Consider the following 24018-nt stretch of genomic DNA (forward strand, 5'->3'; position numbering starts at 1 on the left):
AAAATAATGGAGAGAAGAAACAAAATTTGAAACAACTGCAGTCACGATTGTGCAGCATCCATGGGCGCTGCCCACTATACCGAACAAGTAGAAAGTAAGACTAATTTATTACAGTAGTTCATAATCCAAGTTTGCTACATCTAAGTTTAGAAAGCAATAATGTTGCTGGTCTCTTGGACCCACTCATTACAGAATCAGAAGAGTTATCAGCCCTAGTTCAGAAGGCAAGGTCGACCAAGTCACCTTCACTAAGATTAAAGCAAGATCAGTCTTTATTTCCCGAGTTTTATCTCCATGGCTTTTCGCCTTGAAGGAACAACATTGGTCGGAACTGGATGGCAAGACACCTATTTTGAACTTCAGATGTATCAAAGAATCCATTAGAACAGCAACCACAGACCTCTTTAAGCTACATGCCTCCACGATGGCACCATCAAACAGCCAGATTCCTTTATTCAGCCCACTAGTTAAACAACTGAGTGACAAATCAAAACTGCTTTGCACTTCAGATATGAGAACCTCGACAGTCGCCTCAACTGCATAATGAAGACGTGATAGTGTTATGTCAACTGCGCCATAATCACCAGGGATGCGTATTGTATATGGTTCATTCCATTTGCCTGAAGAGCCTATGATTGATGCACCATCGATCAGCTGTAGATCATCCTTTCCTTCTTGGCCTGTCTTGACCCTCATGTCATATTCGATCAGAGTAAGGTCCAACATTTCTATCCCTCGCTTAGGGCCAGCCATTGAGATGAGAGAACCTTACAAAAATATCATATTTAGTTGCTCATTGTCATGTAAGAAATATCTAAAGCTAGATGCTTCCCATGTAACAACATTTTACTTAAAAGGACTATTTTACAGCTGATAACCAAGATCTTCATCATGCATCAAACGAAATGGTTACAAAGTGCATAATGGTCATAGAGAAGGGAAATTGGAACCCCCCAATATTCTTTTGATTATGTTTCAAATCCCAAATTAACATAACCCTGTGCAAGAAGACTTATGTAGTGATGGGATCATCAATGCCATCTTCATATATGCCTATAAACAAAAGAAAATCGTTTTGTGTAGTGTACTACGCAGCAACCTTAAAATAATTCTTCAAAGTTGATTCTTTTTTTGGATACATGTTACTCCCTTAGTTTAAGGTGTGTCTGGAAGGAGCAGCAATTCTTCAAAGAGCAATTCTTAAAAGTTGGATTTTGACCTTTGATTTATCTAACAATATATTGCCAATCGCTAGAAAATTAACAGCATCCTTAAAATAATTCGAGTATCAATCTATTGATGCAACTTTTTACACTAAACATTGATATAATTTGACTAATTTTTGCCAAAACTTATAAAGATTGTCTTTTCCAAAATCAAGATACACCTTGGATGAAGGTAGTAGTGGCTTATACAATCCAAAGTATTGTACTATTATTTTGCTCTTTTTGATAGATTAATCACGGAAGAATTTTTTGAGCAGCTAAGACAAAATATTACATGGGAGCTATAAAACAATATATAGAGAAAGATGCCTACTTGTAAAATTTGCTTTTGTTTGTTGAGGACTGATGAGTAATAGTCCGCAGCACTAATCTTAACACATGAATGGGACTGTGAAAATTTACCAAGTGACAGTGATGATTCCGGTCATATAAGAACTTGTGCATTCAGTATTCAGAAACTTCCATCAAACACCATCCATTTATGTTCTAGCATCTATTGGAATTCAGAAGGTTGCATCGACCATCTTTTAGTCATATTACGCTAGCTTCATGAAGAGAGTTCTAGCATTCCATGAGATGAGATGATATACTTGTGAGGCATTAGTCAGACAAGGTATGATACTTTTGTTCAGACTAACTTATAAGCCAACACATGAAGTAGATTATACATAGAGAAACCTTAAATATCTGCACCAAGTCATACTTTCCAGCACAAGATATAAATGATTTACCATCATATCTTCTAGCTGACGTATCTGCATTCAAGACAATGGGACAACCAACCAAAATTTAATTATATGGTAAAGGGGAAAGTTTAGTGTATCTGAAATTATATATGTAAAAGGATAAAGTGTAGTTGAAAGCTGCAGGATGGGTAAATCAGCCCAGGGGGTTTATGGCGAGGAAGGAAAATCAGCGCAGCTGTCCTAATTCGCCCTTGTTACTTTTTAGTACTGACGATGTGATTGCATTCATAATTCTTCTAACACATCCATGCATTGTTTTGTTCAAATAGGTATGCATATTGCAGATAGTGAGAGTTCATCTACAAGTCATATTGCTTTGTCACACATCCATATAATCAAATAGGGCACCAGCTTTAGCCATGTGCTCATCATCTTTTCAGTGCCTGAACTCTGTGGTGCATCCACTCACCTTGAGACTCTGTAATTCATCCACTTACAGATTAGTTGCATTGCTATTTTGAGTTACTGCTTGTTTCATTCCTCTTGTTTATTTGTTTTCTTTGCAGATGTAGACATTATACAGGATAGAGGCTAATCTAAGCACAGAGCAGAGAGATCGTGCAGAGTGAGCGTAAGGCTATCTAAGGACACAGCAGAGAGATCGAGCAGAGTAGAGGAAGACATTTTTTTTATTGACAAGGTGATTTGTGAAAACTGTTGAGGCCTCTACATTGCAGATGCCTACTTTAGTTTCCTCAAAGGTCGGACAAATTGCAGCTGCACTCACGTAGGATGCTGCTCCAGTATGTCAGGGAGGGAGCTTCTACTTTATGCGTCGCGCAAAGCTGCCGGACACATGTAAATTTTCTTCAATGAACTAATAATTTGTTATACATAATGTATCTTCCGTGCAAAGTTGACATTGACTCTACCAATCATAATTTCAGAATATGATTCATTGAGAAGCAACTATCAACTAATTACAACCATGATTTTTAGCGGAATGTTAAGAGACAATACATGTGTTTAGGTTCAGAATTAAATTTTATCGAATTCTTGCAAAGTAAACATACCTGTCTGAGGCTTGAGATGCACTTAGATATTGAGATTTATATCATATATGAATTTTCACCTTTGATACTGTTGTAAACAAATATAATGATTTTATGTTTCAGACTTGGAGCAAAGAGATAAGCAATTGCGCAGCTTGTGATACCATGAGTGGATCAGGAGAAGAAATTGGTAGGTAACACCAATCTTTTATGTTCCTTTTCCCTTTTCATATATAGAGAGAGTATCAAGATGTAGTGCTAAAGTAGTTGCATCGGGCAAACATGGTCTACATTTCCTACTGGTTCACAATAGTGCTTGCAAATATTTGGCTCATGACAACTGCAACATCTAGATGGCAAGCATAAATGTTGATCAAGGTAGTTCTTCAAACCAGAAATAACTACCTTGATGCAGCGTTAATCTGTTATGCTTGATGAAGTCTTATTATGTCCAGTCTCACTCATGGCATTAGTAGTGCAGGGCTATGGACTGGGGACAGAGTGACACCTTCACGGAGAACTGCATGCCGTACCTTATTTCTTCATGTAAGTATGGACGGGTTTGCATAGAACTTGCATAGTACTAGGGAAGACTCAGTTATGCTATGGTCTTTAATATGATCTTCTTGCAATCTTTTCCATGTAATCGATTGTTTTTTGGGTCCGTTCTTTAAAAAAAACACATATGATTGCAGGACCACATGATGCTAAGGAAGGAAATTGCTGGATAATTCTGGGTCCATCAGAAAGGTAAATTTATTAGTTATTGGCATAAGCAGTGGAAGAACAATGCTTGCATCCGATGTCCTATCCGATATTTTCCCCACAGGTGTGCACCACTATACAGATGCAGTGTTGTTTTCATTATCGATATTTTCTTTACTATGGTTGTTATCTTCCATACGGGATAGCTGGGGAAGAAACATAGGTTAATATTGCACAATTGCCTCTTTGCATCTAATAAGAGTAATTGTTGAAATCAGCTTGTGCCATTTTCTGTAGTAGAGGAATGCATCAAAACCGTTCGTAAAATTATCTTAATTTTGTAGATATGATGTGCTCTGTCCTCTCTTTTCTAAACATGTTTTCATTTGTTTTTAATTCTAGGTAAAGTTGTTTCAGTAATTTTTTTGAGATCCAATTGATACGATTGGATGGAACTCACGAGCTACTATCACAACTTAGCGTTGGATAGGTTAATGTTGCAGAAGTTCCATGTTTGCAGTTTTCAAGATTTCCTTGTTTTAGTTTCCATCCATTTGTGTTAGCCAAATTTGTTTCTTCTACCAGTTTTAGAGACATAATGATCGATATATGGTACGTTTAGTGCAAATAAGGGGCACCAAATTTGTGTTGATATCTTTGATTCAAGTGGGTCTGAGGTTGTAATGGTACGCCAGTATGAGGCAATACCATAATTATAAGTTTGCACATAAAGGTGGATTCCATTTTCATTATTCGTTTTTGTTGGACACGAAAATTGTCAATGAGAATATGTATTGTGACAATTGAAAACCGCTTTCCAGTTGCTTGTGTTGTGTAAAGATGGTTTCCGATTGATAAGCCAGCTTCCCGTGGCAAGCATGCATGAAATAGTATGTTGCTATTCCAGAAGCGAGCATAAAGTATAGGTAAAAGTGCACTTAGGCTGCTGAATATAACTTACCTTCAATAATATTGCTTGATTAAACAAAACTATGTTTACAGGAAAGAAGCTAATGCTTCTGAATCTCAATTAGCCTCAAAACAGTATCAGTATGTTACTAGGATGATCACTATATTGCCCATGCTCTGTGAATTTTGTGGAAAAATCTTTTAATGCTTGTAGTGACTCACCGACACAGACCTATTATCTAATATGTCAATTGATATTCTTTCCATGAAGAGCTAAAGATTGAAGTTTCCAGTGTAAGTAAGCTATATATATTATTGGTTGAAAGCGAGTTGTCTGGATTTGATATCATGGTGTACCTTGGTTTGATTAATTTTAAAAGAATTATGTAAAAGTTTGTTTGTGGATATCATTAAATTTGAAAATATCATGTGTTGCCCATACTCTACGTATTGCTATGAAATTTTTATACCACCCGTAGCAACGCACAGGTACGGACCTAGTCAAATGAAAAAGGAGGAGACACTGAGTGTCAGTTACAGAAGCAGGCAAAGCAGCACTGAGAAGACATGAGAAGCCAGCAGAATATGTTACTGTCAGAACGGCCGGTTTATGCAAATTATGAATAGAACAAGCATGAACCCCTGAAAGTTATGAACCCAGTCATTCAGTAAAACATGCACAAATAATCCGAACAATGGTTACAAGAAACCATGATATGCACGCCCGAAGGATGCACCAAGTAGGAAGCGAAGCATGAAATTCAGTAGACAGTATCACCAATTTCCCTCATTTCAATCAGACGAAATTTAAGCATCTGAATAGGTGTTCCCTATGACAAAAACCATCACAGGCATATTCAGAAATCGTCTCATGTCAGCAATCATCTTTATCAATCTCCAATACTACAATGCTTTACTTTTCTACTGTTAACTAAAGCTTATTTGCTTCTCTGCATAAGCAGCAGCACTCTAATGCAAGCCTTGTAGGGTATGGAATAATGGTCACCAAGGGTAGATGCACGGGCTGGCATCAGACTGCAATACCCAAACTACCTCATAGTCATCGTCTGAGACCTCAAATAATCACAGCTGCAGCCATTTGAACCTCTAAATCGCCAACCAACTCCTGCTCCTCCGGCGTGGAGTCGTCCGGGAAGCCGGGCTCCAGACGACGAAGATCGCGGCCGGAGCGCAGTTGCGCCGCAGCCAAAGCAGCGCCGGCTCCTTGGTGGATTTCATGGGTTACCACCTCTCTAACACGGGCCGGTATAGCCTGCAGACGATCTTCAAGCACTGCTCTAACTGTGCCAAGCGCTGCCCTCTGAAGGCTTTCATGGCTATTCTCCAGGTTGTTCTTCCGACGACGGGCCTCTTCCGTCTCATGGCGTGAAGCAGCAAGTTGTGCTTCCAGAGCTAGAAACGCAAAAACAGTCCGGTAAAAGGTCATAAATATGAAGATGGACTCTTTCGGCAAAAGAGATGCTGCCGACTATTCTCCCTTATCAATTACATATTAAATTAACTTAACTGGTACGCTCGTGATTCCAAAATCGGCAGCATCTGTGCTGGGGCTAAGCAGATCTCCTAGACCTATTGTGTGTGCCTTGACGTAGAGATCCAAATTTTACGTCAACAAATATGAGATCTTCCCCAAAGCTGAGAAGTTGGGCGTTGACCTTCAGCTCGTGGCACGGGCCGTTGGGGGTGGTGCAGCCTTGGTGGCAATGAGTGTAGACGTGCTTCCAGGAAGTCCCCTCTCCGGCGATGGTGCGGCCATGGAAGCGGCTGCAGACGGCGGTCAACATGCCCAGCACGCCCAGCGAGCCAACATGGCCGGCATTGCCAGGCGGTGGCCAACCAGCCCAGCGAGCCAAACTGAAACCAGTACCTGTTAAAAAATTAGGCAATTTCCAGATTAAAACCAGAATATAAATCATGACAATCTCATATACTAGTATTGTCTCTGCAATAATAAAACCACCTGAGGAAGTAAATTTTGCCCCTAAGGGCACATGCCATAGTATAGGGAGTAGTATGGAGTTACAGTGACCTCAGTCAGCGTCGCAGGTACAGCAATCACCCTCCGTAGCAATAACTGAACAAAGGCAATCGCCTGTCTTTTTGCTAGTACTGCATTTCCTTGCGATGACGGTATTAAATAAATAAACAAGCAGACGGGCAACGTGGCTTGCTCCGTGACGGGTTGTTTCTTTCTTGCGGCCGCGTCCAACCAAAGACAAAACGTCGTGGACTCGTGAGTGGCGCCCCGGAACCAAGGAAGCAACGAGCACCGACGGCCACCTTGCCGTTGCCGGCCGTCTTCGCTTCGCTCTAGCTAGCTCGCTTCGCGGGCAAAGCATTCGCCGCCACGGCAAAGCCTTTTTCCCGATCCGTGCTCTGTTCATTGTCGCACGTCTCACTCCCGGCCTCTTTATTTGCTTCTACTCAACTAATTATAATTGCCAGCACTACAATCATCATCGTGCTATGAAAAATATAGCACAACAACGCTAGCCGCTAATTAACCATCTCTATCCATCGATAAGTAAACTTACACTCCACCTGTTTTATTTTTTCATATACTAGGCAAATATGCCCGTACATTGCTAGGATAAAGTTAGTATAAGTATCGGATACGTATAGCTGTCCGTATGTTATTTATAAGGATCCGCGTGATTGAATTATGGACGGAGGGCTGATCCGACTCGCATATGGGATGGACTAAGATCCACCTTTCAATAATACAAAGCGGACTAACTAAAAAATTAGATGGAAACTTTACCTGCTTTAGGAAATAGAAAATATAGATATAGATATCGTGATGCTTGCAGCTTCAATGTTGTCGGCGCTCTCAGTCTCGTGGTCGTCGTGGTTCCAGTGCAGATGCAGATGCAGATCTCACCGTGCTGGACCAATCAAAAGCCCAGCCCAGCCAAGATCTCTCTCTCACACACACACACAGAGTACTACTAGTATAAAAGCAGCTGCAGGCAAGATGCGGTAGTGGCCGCGGCCGAAGATTCGAAGAAGCTGGGCCAGCCACCCGTTCGCGCGCTATCTCCCGGCCCAGGCCTCCGCTCCCGGCTCCCGGCTCCTCCCGACTCGATCGTCGATCCCGCCCCCACCAGGCCACCAACCAGCAACCACCATGCCGCACCACGGCAGTCACCGCCCGGGCGCCGGGGTCCAGGGAGACCCCGTGTTCCCGCGCGCCACGTCCAGGGTGGTGCCCGACCCGTCCCGCTTCTTCGCACCGGGGCTCCTCGCCGCGCCGCTGCCCACCAACGCCTTCTTCCAGAACTTCGTGCTCAAGGACGGGGACATGCCGGAGTACATCCACCCGTACTCCATCCGCTCCCCCGGCGGCGGCGCGCTCGACGTCTGCTACCCGTCGCGGAGCCACTCGCCGTCTTCCGTAACCCAGACGTTCGTCGCCGACCTCACCGTCTCTGACGCCGCCGCAGCCGCCGGGACCGGGAGCGCGCAGCGCCACGTCGTGTCGGCCTTCGACGACCTCTCCGTCACACTCGACGTGTCCCAGTCCCTCCGTGCGCACCTCGTCCGCGGTTGCCCCTACGTCACCGTCACCGTCACCGCCAATGCCACCGGCCCAATCGACATCTCCTTCGCGTCCGTCCACGCCTTCGTCGAGCTCAGCTCCTGCCAGTGCCACCACGGCTCCTCCGGCACCAAGTGGCGCCTCCGGATGGACAGTGGCCAGACCTTCCTGCTCTACGCCTCGGCCCCGATCCGCCTCGCGCAGGCAACCCCCACGCAGCTCTCAGCGCCCGCCTTCGCCGGCGCCATCCGGGTGGCCTACCTCCCGGACGCGTCCATGGAGCCGGTCCTCGACCGCTACAGCCGCTGCTTCCCGACCGCGGGGCACGCCACGATGAACCCGAACGACCGGCCATTCTGCGTCGACTACGCCTGGCATAAGGAGGGGCACGGGGAGCTGCTGATGCTGGCGCACCCGCTCCACCTCCGCCTACTCGCACTCGCCGCCGCCGCCGACGAGAACCGTGCCGTCCGGGTGCTCGACGGCTTCCGGTACCGGAGCATCGACGGCGACATGGTTGGCGTCGTCGGCTGCTCCTGGGCGCTGCGCGCCGACCCGGTGCCCCCGACGTGGCACTCCACCCGCGGCGTCCGCGCGGACGGCGTGGCCGAGGTGGTGGCCGCGCTGCGCGCCGACGTGGGCGCGCTCGCGCCCGCCGCGGTCACCACCACCTCGTCCTACTTCTACGGGAAGGCGGTCGCGCGCGCGGCGCGGCTTGCGGTGATCGCGGAGGAGGTCGGGTGCGCCGACGTGGTCCCGGCGGTGCGGGAGTTCCTGGCGGCCACCGTCACGCCCTGGCTGGACGGCAGCTTCCAGGGGAACGGCTTCCTGTACGACGCCACGTGGGGCGGGCTGGTGACGATGCAGGGGCTCACCGACTCCGGCGCCGACTTCGGGTTCGGCATCTACAACGACCACCACTACCACCTGGGCTACTTCCTGTACGCTATCGCTGTGCTGGCGAGGTTGGACCCGAGCTGGGGCCGCCAGTACGCGCCGCAGGCCTACGCCATGGTGGCCGACTTCATGACGGTGTCGTGCGACAAGTCCGGCGGCAGCTTCTTCACACGGCTGCGGATGTTCGACCTCTGGACGCTGCACTCGTGGGCGGGGGGTCTGGCGGCGATCCCCGACGGGCGCAACCAGGAGAGCACCAGCGAGGCCGTGAACGCCTACTACTCGGCGGCGCTGGTGGGGCTCACCTACGGGGACGCGCGGCTCGCCTCCCTGGGTGCGACGCTGGCGGCACTGGAGATGCTGGCGGCGCAGACGTGGTGGCACGTACGGGACGGGGAGGGCATGTACGAGGAGGACTTCAGCGGGAGCAACCGCGTCGTCGGGGTGCTGTGGGCGAACAAGCGCGACAGCGCGCTGTGGTTCGCGCCGGCCGAGTGGAAGGAGTGCCGGCTCGGGATCCAGCTGCTGCCCCTGCTGCCCATCAGCGAGGCGCTGTTCCCGGACGTGGCGTTCGTCAGGGACCTGGTGGAGTGGACGCTCCCGGCGCTGGCGAGGGACGGCGTCGGCGAGTGGTGGAAGGGGTTCGTGTACGCGCTGCAGGGGCTTTACGACACGGAGGCGGCGCTGGCCAAGATCCGAGCGCTCACCGCGCATGATAATGGCAACTCGCTGACCAACCTGCTGTGGTGGCTGCACAGCCGTGGGCCCGCGGCAGCGTCGTCGGGGACGGGGACGGGTTCGGGTTCGCCGCTAGCTGCTGCTGGTACCGCCACTGACAGTGACAGTGGTGGCCAGCACGAGTGACCAACCGTTCGTGTCAGCTTGTGGAGCAGAGCAGGTGATCGGCTTTCAATGGAGAAAGTGTGGAGTTCATATAAGTTGAAAAGTTACGAGAAAACCCTTGTATGCCATCAAAATCTATGGACATTTCTTACGTCATATGCCATCAAATCCTATAGACATTTCTTACATGTCATTCAAAAATATAGATTCCCTTTATTGTCATTTTTTTTGCGGACCAAGAAGGAGTTTTATTAACTAGACAATTAGACAGACTTAGAGCATCTCCAAGAGATATTTTATAGATTTTGGTTAAAAAATTACCCTCCAACAGTCTCTTCAATTAGTAATTATATATAGGTTAGCATCTTTATCTTCCTCTAGTTGTTTAATTATGCTTAGCTTTTACCTTATGTTTGGATCTAGCTAAATATATGATACATCTTACATGTGCAATTGTAATTCTAGCTAAACATATGATACATATTACATGTGCAATTATAAGTTACAACTAGATCCCATACTAAAATATTTATTTGCTTCAGTTCTGCTGTTTTGGATTTGATATCCAGTATTCGGCAGTCACTTGAATTTCAATGTAAATGACCCTTAACTTCAACTCCTAGTATTTGGTTTCCATTACTTGAGTAACCTTGGCTAGGACATGTTAGGAATTTTGCTTTGTATTTTTGCTTCTTGGGGTGTCAATTCTGTGCTCCGTCATTTCTGAAACAGTTTTCAGCCTTATAGGGCAGGAGCTGTCATCACTATATTAGTCTAATTAACATTTCACTTTTACCTTCTCAGCTTTTAGTGACCACATTTTCTCATGATTACTTTTTTAGTAAAGAAAAAGGAGCCTGGAAACTAATTATTGTTCTTTGCATTACCAAAATATGACCTTTATTTTTGTCATCTTTATATAGCGGAATAGAAGACAACTCTAGATTAGCTGTGTGCACTATGTATATGGATCCTATTTGACATGACATTATCTGTATACAGGATTGCAGGTGTGTTTTTTTTTTATTTTTTAATGCTGAATTATCTTTTCTTGTGTTATGTATATATTTTGCTGATGCCAATTCTCTGTCCAGGGGCTACTAATAAACCTCAAGAGTTGGATGACGCTGTTCTTCGAAGACTGGTAAGATCTATTCTAACATATACGTGGTGTGGTACTGTTTTTGTTGGGTTCAGAGTTTGTGCAGCATGGAAGCTTTACACCTGATTCCTGAGATACTTATGCCTCAATCTCTATTGCATTAGCGGATTAGCTTGTGAGAGAAAATTTCTGGAATTGAGAATGGAAAAATGACAGTTTAATTTGAACTAGTTACAGTTAGAGTTACACTTAGAGCAACTCTAGCACGGTCTCTATTTTGATCTCTACTTTTAAAGTAGGGACCGAGGATGAAAAAATTCATTCCTGCAGAGTTCCTATTTGGATCCCTAATGTAAGAGGCCCGCAGATTTCCTCTCCCAGCCCCTTCTCCCATGGGTGAGAAGGGAGGCCCCTACTCGGTGCGTGCATGCGTGGAGTCCCAGCTGCCCCGCTAGAGCTCGGCCATAGAGCATCACGGCGCTTCCCGAGCGTTTCCCGAGCACACTCGAGATTGCTTGTCTTCGTTGTCCTCAGGCCTACCGCCTGCATCGCCATACTCTAGCTTGCCTATGAGCGGAGAGATGTCGCTTGTCGCCCATGGAGGTGCCAACCGGGGAGGAGGAAGCAAGTAGAGGATCTTCCAGGTCTGCTCGACCACCTCGTTCTCCAGTGCCAATCTGGTAATATCCAAATCCATCGCTCATTCTTGCTTGCGTTACCATTGAAATGGAGGAAAAAAACTGAGTCTTTTTGCAGTGCGGGGTCGGGCACACGGCCTGCGGCAGCGCCATGGCCAGCTCTCCACCAACCAATGCCACTCCTGTGACGGCGGCGGCGGCCCCTACGCTCCCTGCCCGGTCATGATACCTTTGTCGCCAGGGCCATGGTGCCATGCCCGCACCAGGCATGTACGGCTGCCTGGCCTCCGGCACCTACTACCAGACCGTCGACCACAGGAGCGCGTGCCTACCCCTTGCGGCCCGCAAATCTACTCCGAGCGCCGCCCGATCTTGGCCATGGAGCCAGGCCTCCCGAAGCGCTGCTCAAGCTCGGCCATGGAGCCACCGGCCACGTGAGAAATGCGTCGGGGGAGGGAGAAGAAGAGAGAGATACGTGGGGGAGAGTGAGAGAGATGAGACAGAGATGCGTTTGGGGAGAGGGAGAGAGACTTGAGACGAGAGAGATGCGTTGGGAGAGGGAGAGATGCATCGGGAGGAAAAAATAAAGGGAAAAGGTAAAAAAATACGGATGAGACTCTAATAGATGTTCCCACCTGTCACATGCGAGTAGAGGCTGAAATATAGAAACTGTTGTTGGAGTTGAAGCTAAAAATTATAGCCCTGGAAAGTAGGAGGAGACGCTCTTAGAGATGGTAAAAGACCTCAAATTCTAGCTTAGATAATTTAAGGGCTGGGTCCTATAAAGATCGGGCTCTAATGTAATATAATTTTAAGCTAAAATTTATAAGGGTCAGTGGATTTTGAAAAGAGCATTAGAGTCATAATCCGTTACAACCCTTAGTTACAATAGAGGGCTACTATAAAGCATGATTGATGACGCGATATGTATTGATACTGTAGTATTGTTATTCTGTTCTGTTAACGTGTTACTGTAATAGTCAGTGAGTGAGTTAGAAATTGGGCCTTTGGATCATTGTTGAAGTGCTGTGCACTTATTTTCTCATTAATACCATACTATGCTGTCTTGTTTTCTAGATATTGAATGCCACGGTTTTTGTTATCCGATAAACAGGTAAAAAGAATATATGTGCCACTACCTGATCCAAATGTACGGATGCTACTTCTAAAAATTCAGCTCAAAGGACAAGCATTCAAATTGTCGAGTAAGTGCTCCATGGTTTCTCCCGATAACTACTTGATCGTAGTTGTATATGTAGCACTGTTTTCTTTTTAAACTGGCTTTGGCACAGTAGCTAACCTGGAACTGGTTCCTGACAGACTATGATTTCGAAAGGCTTGCTGTGGAGACTGAAGGTATTTTTTTTCAGGTAAAGGAGAGCTTTATTGATTAGATCAAAGGACTGCAATCCTAAAGACTGAAAGTACTGTCTATTCTACCACCTCCGTTTCAAAATATAGATTGTTTTGATATTTTCACGTTTATAGTATTTACTATATATCTATATATAATGTATATCTCTAGAAAAATCAAAATAATCTATATTTTGGAACGGGTGGAGGGTGGAGCAGTTAGTATATGGTTGTTTTAAAAACTTGGGCTATGTGGTTTCTGACAGTCCTGTTTGTAGGATATTATATTCAGGAAGTGATCTGAGAGCCTTGTGCGAGGAAGCTGCAATGATGCCAATAAGAGAGCTCGGTCCACAGAATATTCTTACTATTAAAGCAAATCAGGTATGTTTCTAAAACAGTCTGAACTTAGATTCATTTGTTCTGAATTTTGTCACTGTTAACATACCAGCTCAAACAGTCTTGTAGGTATCTTTACAGGTAACATAGCCTAAGCAGTTATTGCCCAGTAAAACTTAGGAATGTCTGGCATACAGAGCAGTTATAGCTTCAGCTGCGACCTTTGAGGTACGAGGACTTCAAGAACGCGATGGCGGTGATCAGGCCAAGCTTGCAGAAGAGCAAATGGGACGAACTGGACAGATGGAGCGAGGAATTCGGTTCGAGCTGAGGGCGACGCGCGCTGCCTGATGATGATGATCAAGCGGCCCCATCTGTACATGATTTACGCAGTGTACCGTGTACGTAGTGTATCCGTGAAAGGTACGGTATTCGCAGTGTGGCATGTGGGTCCCCGAATGTTCTTTTCTTCCTGCGGCCTGCTGCTGCCTGCTGCTGCTACACGCATGCCGTGCCGGCCCTGGTTGCATTGGTGTGGAGTGCCCGAGTGGTGTGGTGGCAGGACAGGCTCGCCGCAAATCGGACTGTGATTGTTCATCAGAGTTTACATCTGAAGCCTTTCGCAAATCGGACTCCAAGTTTCATTTTCATTTCTTCTACGGCACTACCGTGACGAGTTGAAAAGACTAAATTGCCCCTCTAATTCTCAGCTGTCCATTCAGGCATGACGTCCTTGGCGCCGCCGGTACATGGCGCCGTTCGGGTCGCCGGCCATGGCGTTCGCGGCCGGAAGCCCGACCCCGCCTCCTCGCTGTCGACCATCGGGATTAGATTGGTGGGAAAAGATAACCATATTTCCCTGTCCCAATCCCTATCTATTTCTCTATCGAACTACCCAAACATAAAATAAAGTATGTTCCATCCCTCATTTCCCACAATCCAAACGCCACCTTGAGGCCGCCCACACCGGTGCTTCCCCGTTCTTCCAGTCACCCGTTCAGAGAGAGAAAAGGGGACAAGCAGGAGGCTCTCTGCTAGGGTTTGAAGACTCCCAGTACATTTGCCTTCCGTGAGTGAAGCCGGCACTCCGAGGACAACAAAGCGGATACAAGGAGCCTCCCTCAGCTTTTTCCCCATCGGCGGAGGGCGGTCTTAGGAGGCGAGGCGACGGCGACGGCTCCTGTACGCACCTCCGCCTCCGGCCTCCGCCCACTCGAGAACGGCGGAAGCGCTGCCCAAGGCCACAGACTCCTTTCCTGAGAAGTGGAATCTGGTGAGTATGCCTTCAGCATGATCTGCACTGATGTGTGCTTCGATTTGTTACATGTCTCTGTTATGGAGTGGAAATAGGCAGCTTATGTGCTTCGATCTGTATTGCTTGAGTGCTTAGATTTGCCCATCGTAGGTGCTGCTTCAGTACACATTAGCTTGCAAAATCTTGATTCATTGCTGCAGTACTCTTTGTGACTACACTGGATTTAATATCTCCAGAATCTCAGAATGAGCTGCTACTTTTTTTCTGAGTTTAGATTAACAGAATTGTTAATGTAGACTAGATTCATGCCCATGCGTTGCTATGGGTGGCAAAAAAATGTACATACAATACAAAGTGTATGGCGAACATGGGATTGATCTTAGCAGACATGTTGTTTTTGACTAATTATAGCTGAATGCCTGTGCATTGCTACGGGCGATAAAAAGATCAATTCATTTATACAATAAGTATACATTTTGAAATAAAATAAAAATAACTCATTAGATGTCATAGTCATTCGGCAAGCAAAGAAAGAACAATGTGCAGCTTTGTATGCATTTTTAAGATCTGTTTAAAATAATGCTATGTATTTATTCCAGATGAGTTGAAAAAATGAAGTTATAAAATATACGAAGAGGGCACACTTTATTATCACACAGTTCTGAGATGACTGCAAAGGTATACAGAGGCTGCTTTCACAGCTACACACAAATTGAAACAAGTAATAATACTGTCCATTGAGGTAATAGTAGAAAACTGAGTTCTTACAACTAACCAGAAATGGTGTTATGTGATGGATCAAAGTATTTGCGACAAGTATTTGAGGTAGTAGATTAATTGAGCAGCATTCGATCAGTTAATCATATCGGAGGCATCATTTTGCTGATCCTCGTCCATGCCGGTATTGAACCAAAAAAACTCACATTGCATGCATTGATGTCAATCAGGTCAGTGGAGGCACTTGAAATCTCCTGCACCAAGAAATACAGAATATGAAATGTATTTAGCTTTAAGATATTTAAAAGATGCTGCATCAAAAAAGGTATTTAAAAGATGAATATATTTATCCTTGAGAAGAAGAGATTGGAGAGTGTCCCCTGCTATTGTCATCCAAGTAAGAAACACATAAAAAGTTTCAGGGCAATTTACATGACTAAAAAATAAAACTAACTCTGAAAAGTTGAAATGAACAGCACTTGCCTCAAGGTCATGCTGCACTAACCATTGTCACTGCGTCAATCTAGCTCACCACTGATCATAGCAGAACCTATTTTATCCACCCAATTGTACAAATTTGTATTGCAGACCAAACAAACATGAGCACTCACTAACCAGATCTTAACACATATCATTAATACTGAATAATGATCTTAGCAAATAATATTTATCCACTTGGTTGATCCTCCTGCATGAAAAAGAAACAATAAACCAGTAAATATCGTAATGAATCAATGGATTGTTAAATACAGTACTTACGGGTCTAGAATAGCCAGTCAAACGGCTCCATGCTCTCAAGTTTCAAAATATTTCTCCTGCCATTAGTCTAGCAACAAAATTAAAAGTTTGAACATACATGCTGAACATAGTAATGCACTCCTTAGACCACGCACGGTTGGATTTGCGTGAGCTAGTAGTGGGCTGTGGGTGACCCGCGAGGCCATGTCCTCCTACGTGTTGAACTCCAGCTCCCACACCCTACAGCTTGCCCTCTAGGGTGGCAACAACTAAGACCTTTGCCCAACCCCTTGAAACGAAGAAAATGTGCACACAAATTATTATATATAATTTAATGTTCAAGCCTTACATAATTTGTAACTTGTTCAAGCTTACATTTTTGGAGAAGTAGATCAGCCGAGTGGTCAAGTGAATCACCTCATGGCTGCCTGCTTGGACTTGCTCTACTGGTTGTTAATCAATGCAAGAATGTTTTGAATCTGTAAGAATTCAGACTGAAAGAATAATTCCAAGCAAACAATCAATGCTCTGATTCTGCGAGAAATAAGACTGAAAGAATAGCCTCGATCGTACATATGCTCCTGGACTATATATAAAATAATGTAAATTGATCAAGATCATGTTGAATCATAGCAAACTGAATGGAGGTTGCTTTAGGATAACAACCAAGATCACCAACAGATGGACTACTAACAAGCATGATGATGCAAAAAGGAATAATTTCAAATGCCTCCAGTAGTTCTGACTTTTATTCTCAGAGTTTATCTACAATTTAAGTCAGCTCTGTTTATTTAAGAACTTCCTGTAAGAGTAGATCAGCTTTTAACTGAAATTTGGACCAAATTCTAACTTATGATAGTTTGTTCTAATTCTTTCTCATTTCAAGTTAAAGACAGAGGTCCTATGTAGAGTTCAATATTTGCCTACACTGGCTTCCATGAACAGACATGCTGAAGCAAGGCTAAACTCTTACAAACTGAAAAATCTCAATATTTGTTCATTGATGATAAGCTCTGTTCAAGAGACACCCTATGTTCTGCCAAGTTTGCAAGAAAAGTTTGCAAGATTAATGCTGCTATATTGATCTGCACACAGGTTCAGGGTGCACATGCGAGCCTCACCTTCACCTCATTTAACTCTTGGGGCTCACTACTTCATATCATAGCAAGTTGCATTGCATTGATATTTCATCATATGGTTTAACCAGAAGGAAGACTTTTATATTGAACAAGTTATATGCAAGTGTAGGATATTGTCCAACGGAATTGAGAAGTGCTGCTGCTCATTAGATGCTAATGATTGATCAGAAACACACAACCCAAAGTGTGCGTGCATCCAATTCAGACCCTATGCCCAAACTGCATAGATGCGAATTAGTTGAATGAAGTGTAGTAGTTATTTAGGAGCTCACGTGATTCTTCGGAGCCGTGGCCGTGATTATTTGGAGCCGTGGCCATCAACGCTCGATCCCAGACTCCCAGCCTTGTCATTGATGTGGTGGCAGAACAGGACAGCGGGGGAATTGAAGGCATGGGACGAAAACAGAGAAGAGTTGGGCTCTCCCGTGCATACCACAACGAAGATTTGTTTTGCCGTCTCCACCCTCTGCCGCGGCGACTGGGGCGGGAACAGCAGCGGCGACGATGCCAGGGAGCTCGGAGCCGGCCGCAGGTTGGGGGAGATGCGCCTCGCGAGGGCTGGCTGCAGGTTGGGGGAGATGCGCCTCGTGAGGCCGAAGAGTGAGGGACGGCTGCAGGTTGGGCTAGAGGCACCTTGCGAGGCCGGAGAGCGAGGGACGACCGTGCATTGGGGGAAGAGGCGGCTCGCGGCTGCGACGACGCCGGGGAGCCCGGAGCCGCCCGCGGGTTGGGGGAGAGGGGCGCGTCCCCCTGCTCGTCGGCGGCTCGTGAGGCCGGAATGAGGCGCAGCGGGCCGTGGACGAGCAGGCTGGAAAGCGGCGCGGTGGGGGTGGATCGATGCCTCAATGGATGGGTGCTGCGCCGCTCGTGGCTCTGCCGGCAGGCAGTGGGCGAGCAGGTACGGCGGGGCAGCGAGGCTGGGTCCAGGGCGGCGTCCGAGGCAGGCACGGCGGCGGCGGCGGTGAGGGCGGGGGAGGGTGATGGCGGCGGCGGGGGGGGGGGGGGGGGGAGGGCGACGATGGCGTGCGGGGGAGAGAGGGCGCCGCGGGTTGGGCCTCGGTCCCCGGAGGCAAGCGCGGGGGAGGGCGAGAGCGGAGAGCGTGGGGGAGGTGTGCGGTTTTTTTTACGCGGTAGGGGCGGTGGGGAGGCAGAACCACGCGGAGGTAGAGCCATGGGGGTGCGACGTGGACACTACAACCTTATTAGTAGTAGAGATAGCCATGTGTGTTCTGTCCTAGTTATTGGATCCAGAGAGATAGATATTAAAATAATAATTTTAGTTGCCACAGACCACAGTTAGAATTCGTGCTTGTTGACTACTCCATTTTACTAGCGCACCATAACACATAGGGAATCATTGATATATGCACAACTATCAATTTGCATAATCAGGGTGGTTTGGGGATGTTCAGTACACTTTGTGCCTTATGTGCACATTGTTATAAATGTCATAGGACAGATCAACATAATGACCAGACACGGAATTGGTTAGCGGCTACCGCCAATGATAATATTGATAGAGTTCATGATTGGATTGCAGCCGAACTTTATGGTTTGGCATGATTTGTATGCAGTGAAAAAGTATGTGTTATTAGGAATGTAACCCAGCAACTTATGGCTAATTTGTTTCGAAAGTGACATTAGTTATTAGCATTACAAATCTGCTATTTGTACAGACTGTATGACCTGAGCGGGATTTGCATTTCTAAGCATTTAGTGTATTTCTGTAGCTTGTTTGTTCATTTGAGGTGGCGTTTGGCGCCATTTTACTCACTGATAATTGCCGCCATTTTTTAAACAGATTGGCTGCAGCAGCGGCAGCTGGGCTGCTGCAGCTGTGGGGTGGCTGCTGCAAGTCGCCCGGCCCGCCCAGTTCTGCGCTTGCCCTAGTGAAACCGACACGAGCCCCACCTGCACGGCCGCACCCCAACATGCGCACACCGATGGTGGCCGCAGGGAACGGTGAGACCGCGCTGCCGCAGCAGCAGGAACAGGCGCCCGCGGAGGGAGCGGCCTCTGGAGGTGGTGTGATCACGAAGCTGGAGGAGCAGTGGCGGAAGACAAAGGAGCACGCCGAGACGTACCCCTACGTCTGGGGCTCCTACATCCTCGTCTACATCGGCCTCGGCGCCTACCTCGCCTTGCGCTGGCGCAAGCTCCGCCGCACCGAGGACCGCGTCCGCGTCCTGCAGGACCGCCTCCGCAAGCTCGCCGCAGCCGAGGAGTCGCAGGCCGCCTCCGGCTCCGCTTCCACTGCCCTGACCCCTCCCCCGCCACAGCAGCTGGCTGCTGGGCCTGCCAAGCCCGTCCCCGGCCCGTGACCGGGTAAGAGCCCCATTTCCAACTCCTCGGCGTGACGCATTACAGCTTACAGAGTGATTTTTCGAATTTTGTCAGCTTGCGTTTGCCCTTCTTATTTGTTTTAGGTGATCCTATATCAGAAGTAGAAGTGAGACATTGGTGAGTCTCTGTTTGTAATCGAGTCATTTGGGAGAAGCTTAAATTTTTTTGGATCATGTATGATCATTCCCACAAAGGATTCAAATTTACTGTTAATATCACCAAAAAACCCCCCTTAGTGACTCTGTATCTTTTTGGCTCCATGGTGCTGGTTTGCAGTTTTTTCCATCCACATCCATTTCTTTGCTCCCTGTAATAATTCCACTGGTACTTAATATTTATACTGTGATCTCACTGAATCTTCTTGAATTATCATCATTGGAGTATATTATGTGGTGTTATGGATAAATGGATAGAGAAAGCTTAACCACATTCTGGCAGCCTAATTTTTGCGTTTAACATAACTTCCGGTTGCAGGAGACTAGCAGTGCACTGCATGGTCCTCTGGATAAGTTGACAGAAAGAGCTCAACCAACACACCTAATGTTCCTGCTAATTTCTCGAACCCGCAACCTAACATTATCTGTTGCGAACTATCAACTAGGTTGGTATGAAGTTCAGTTGTGGAAATCAAACTGCTCAGCCTCAATTTTGTGCCTTAAAATATTGCACTTCCCTAGAGTTGGCATCCATAGCTTCATTGTTTTACAAATTTCAGGATCAAGTCGTGTGAAACCATCTTGACATTTATCTTGTGCTATCTTGAATAGTTTGCTTGTTGCACTATTGGTTATCACCGCTGTTGTTCTGAATCTTGGAAGAGTTGCATTTGACTGTGCAATGGGATTATTGTACGTTGAGATCTACTAGTCCTCCATTTTCCTTTGACATGCTCATACTCTTCTTTTTTTAATCACAATACTCTGCTATAGGTTTTACATGGGTTCTCCAATTCAGAAATCCTGTCTTGGATGCTTGTTACTGTTAGCTGTGCTCATATCATTAGCCTACTAAGATTCAAAGAGCATTCAGAATTGTAGAAATTAATTCCATTTGGATTCTCATAAGAAGATATTAACTTCTACAAAGGTTTTTTTTTTGCCAAAATGCCTACTCCAAAAAAGAAAAGAGGAATGAAGAGAGGAGGATCAGAAAGCCCAAAGAGGAAGAGAGGACCAGCGAGAGAAAGGCTCGAGACAAGCCAGTAAGGGAGCTTCTAATCACTAAACAAGGTACATGGCAGTTTCTTGTTTCATACTGGATGGTTGTCAACTTGATACATGGCAAGCCCAATGTAATGATATGTCGTTTGCTCCTATATATGTATAGGATCTGCGACTGCAGTTTGTTTAACTTATGACTTCAGTTTCTTGTTTGAACTAGTAAGAGGCTGACCTGTTGTGTCTTGTTTCTGAAGGAGAAACTGGATTCAGGCTATGACCAAGTTGTAATGGAAGTCACTGAGGCTACATCTGCAATGTTGTGAGAACAATTCCAGGACTACATTGTTCGAGAATCAGGCAACTCACAGTCCAATCTTAGTGTAGTAGTATGTAACATGACCCTGTTAGCTTCCCCTAATTGTGTGAACTGTGAACCGCACCAGTACGTATTATGGTCTTATTATGTGAACTGTGAACCGCACCAGTATGTATTATGGTCTTATGGACTACCCTTGTTGGGCGTACTATTATGTTAATGCCTATCTTGGTGGTAATATCTTTTCTTGCATATTAATGGAACTGTTGAAGAAACTTGCAGAAAAGCCAGGGATTGCACTTTTTTTGCCATTGGTGAGGTCCATTGTGTTTCTAAATGTGGCCACGATTTTCGACCTGACTATAGGTCTGCTCTTGTGTTTGATATCCTTGTTAAAGGTGCAAGTTATTGTTTACCATTGTTTTTTCGGGTTGGAACATGTAAACAGTAGGAGTTGATTACTCCATTTTCATGCAGGAAGTGACATCAAGCCCTGGTCTAGAGGTTGTGGACAATGATGAGTCCAGTGAATCTGGTCGTGACGTTTATCCTGATGGCTGTATCATATCCTGATTCAGTTTAATGAATGATACAAGAGCTTATCTTTTATTATTATTGAAAATAGAGTTCCTGATGAGACCGAACTAATTCAGAAACTATATATTATGGAGCACTTGTTACTATTTATGCTGCAATCATTAATTCATTATGGTTCGTTGTTAAATTAATTTGGAATGAAACATTCCTTACTATCTGATCATGTATATGTAAATTCTAGCACTGATAGGCATATGATCGTGTCTGTGCTTGGCTATCTATTTTGGACACGTCAGATAACTGGAAATAGGCAGGTGGCTATGGTCCCAAGTTTGGGATTGTAGCTGTTGTTCGTGCTAACAATCTAGCATGGAAACCCAGGCCTTCATACTATTTATTCTCCAAGGTGATCTCTGATTTTAGAAAATTATACAGTACCGTGTGTATCCATTGGCCACAAAAGTATAAAACAAATTATAATGTTTGTGCGGCTTATTTCATAGGTCTCTTGTTTTGCATCAACAAATTGTCTAGACCTGTGATAACTTAATTTTTCACTCCTTTTCTTTTACATATTAGCATTTGGTATCTCTATAGTCTTAACAAAGTGCACTTGAACTGTAGGTTGTTACTGCTGAGAAAATTATAGGACAAGCTGGGTGCTTGGAGGGAACTGCAAAAAGCAGCATTTCAAAAGAAAAGTATCCATTTTTCAGGGCAGTAGATAACATGATCAGATGTATGCAGGTATATGTGATTCTTTCGGAAACATTCTGAATTTCTAATAGAGTACTCCCTCCGTATCAAATTATTTGTCGCCATTGACTTTTTTTATAACTTTGACCATTTGCCTTATTCAAAAAATTATGTAAATACCATCTACTTTGTTTGTGATATGCTTATTTTAAGCATGATTTAACTTTTTGTTTGTTTGCAATAAATTTTGAATAAGATGAATGGTTAAAGTTGTAAGAAAAAATCAACGGCGACAAATATTTTGATACGTATGGAGTATTAAATTGACATTATTCATGGGTAATGGCTTGTTTCACTTAAAACAACTCGATAAGTAGGATAAATAACAACTATTAACTTATTTTAAAATAGCACACTTGCCGCCTCCTTTCCTGGACACTCCTTGACATGTCCCCAATCCCCGCACTTAAAAAACACTGCACCTTCTTCCTCTTGCTCTTGGCCTCCACCTTCTCCCTGCTAGGCTCTCCATTGACCAACAAACCTGCTGCTTGAGGTCCTTCCACTACATAAGCTGCAGTAATATCCTCAATCTTGATAGTTTCCTTGCCATATGTCAGTGTAGTAACCACATGCTCATAGGATGGTGGTAAAGAGCACAAAAGAATTATTGTCTTATCTTCATCATCAACAGTTACCTCTCTACGTGCCAGATCAGCAACCATCTGACTGAAGACGTTCAAGTGCTCCACGAGATCTGACCCCTCCTGCATCTTCAGCCCATATAGCTTCTGCTTCAGATACAACTTGGTGGTCAACATCCTGGACATGTACTGAGTATGTCCCAGATTTCCTTTGGTGAGGTTAAATTCATGACATGGAAAATGACCTGATCTGAGAGACGCAGTCGTAGGGTTGCAGCTGCTTGCAACTGCATTTCCTCCCAGTCTTCATCTTCCATCTTGTCCGGCTTCTTCTCCTGCAAACCCTTTAGGACCCCTTGCTGAGCCAGCAAATCCTTGACCCTTGTTTGCCACAAACCGAAGTTGTCACTACCATTACAGGTACCTTCCTTGGTTTGGCCTCTAAACTATTCAAAAATGGCTCTGAATATTGCTGTTTGCACCGAGTTAAACTGAATATTCCTGAACCTGAACACTGCAGTGCATTTTTCTCCAAATTCTTTCACTGAACCTCAAAATCTCCAAAAATTAAAGTTTTAGGTTTCAAAATTATCTAAAACTTTTGTTTCAGGAACCCTTGCTGATTTGTCCTCTAACCTTTCCAAATTTTGCTCTGAACAGATAGGGTTCATGCTGTTTTTCTGAATATTCAGCTAAACCCTTTCAGGCTACCTCTGTTTGAATTCAAATTTGAATAACTTGGAAAACTTTTTCATGGGAAAAAATGACATATTTGCATAGCTGATCCAACTATATTTGAAATGGGGTACTTTTCATCCAAAGTTATCCCATGCAAAGATACTTTATTTGGCCTCAAAGTTGACCCCTTTTCACATTTCAGACTTATAAATATTTTAAGTGCTGAGCTGTTTCAGCATTTTCTTCAAATTTTGAGCCCTTCAAATAAATTTTTAGCATCTCCAAATCATCCCAGTTTTGGTTCTATTGCTTAGTTCATGCCTTGTACTGTACTTTCATGCTGACCAAGTGCTCTTTATTCGTGTTGTTTTTCCATGCTAGATATACGTATTACTAGTATCTGCCGGTCTGTTCTTGAATGACTCATTAAATTTCAGAGATAAGACATGTAAAATAGTAGAGAGTCAGATAGTCATCATGCCTATA

At 45.1% G+C, this 24018-nt stretch overlaps 2 protein-coding genes and 1 long non-coding RNA gene across 5 annotated transcripts; 1 reads left to right on the forward strand and 2 right to left on the reverse strand.

Moving 5' to 3' along the window:
- Window positions 1-186: 186 nt before the first annotated feature.
- Window positions 187-6138, reverse strand: LOC112900718. Its single transcript, XM_025969537.1, has 4 exons — window positions 6102-6138; window positions 5699-5991; window positions 5357-5408; window positions 187-767 (listed from the first exon to the last, which is right to left on the reverse strand). Exons 1-4 carry the CDS (start codon window positions 6136-6138, stop codon window positions 187-189), a joined length of 963 nt encoding a protein of 320 aa, XP_025825322.1.
- Window positions 6139-7605: 1467 nt separating this feature from the next.
- Window positions 7606-21215, forward strand: LOC112900191 (putative endo-1,3(4)-beta-glucanase 2). The gene is given in 9 exon segments (XM_025968968.1): window positions 7606-9793; window positions 9796-9932; window positions 10972-11021; window positions 12732-12822; window positions 12938-12987; window positions 13249-13732; window positions 14032-14582; window positions 20623-20730; window positions 20916-21215. Coding segments are annotated over 2 exon segments (2142 nt in total). The 5' UTR covers window positions 7606-7726; the 3' UTR covers window positions 9871-9932; window positions 10972-11021; window positions 12732-12822; window positions 12938-12987; window positions 13249-13732; window positions 14032-14582; window positions 20623-20730; window positions 20916-21215.
- Window positions 15193-18144, reverse strand: LOC112900192. 3 transcript variants are annotated; one of them, XR_003230162.1, is made up of 4 exons: window positions 17431-18144; window positions 16395-16513; window positions 16041-16308; window positions 15193-15969 (listed from the first exon to the last, which is right to left on the reverse strand). It is a non-coding gene; the product is annotated as an uncharacterized LOC112900192 (long non-coding RNA). The 3 variants fall into 3 exon arrangements; XR_003230161.1 differs by lacking the exon at window positions 17431-18144 and having other exon boundaries at window positions 16138-16308; window positions 16395-17422; XR_003230160.1 differs by lacking the exon at window positions 17431-18144 and having other exon boundaries at window positions 16395-17422.
- Window positions 21216-24018: the final 2803 nt, after the last annotated feature.

The sequence above is a fragment of the Panicum hallii genome, chromosome 7 (assembly GCF_002211085.1).
Source record: "Panicum hallii strain FIL2 chromosome 7, PHallii_v3.1, whole genome shotgun sequence".
In the NCBI taxonomy this organism is placed as follows: Eukaryota; Viridiplantae; Streptophyta; class Magnoliopsida; order Poales; family Poaceae; genus Panicum; species Panicum hallii.

What these genes read in the sequence shown, in the direction of transcription:
- LOC112900718 (XM_025969537.1), bottom strand. Translation starts at nt 6,138, where the DNA reads ATGCTGCCGATTTTGGAATCACGAGCGTACCAGTTAA. An exon ending in ATCACGAGCGTACCAGTTAA is followed by an intron (nt 5,992 to 6,101) that starts GTTAATTTAATA and finishes TTGCGTTTCTAG; the next exon opens with CTCTGGAAGCACAACTTGCT. An exon ending in GATTGAAATGAGGGAAATTG is followed by an intron (nt 768 to 5,356) that starts GTGATACTGTCT and finishes TATTTTTGTAAG; the next exon opens with GTTCTCTCATCTCAATGGCT.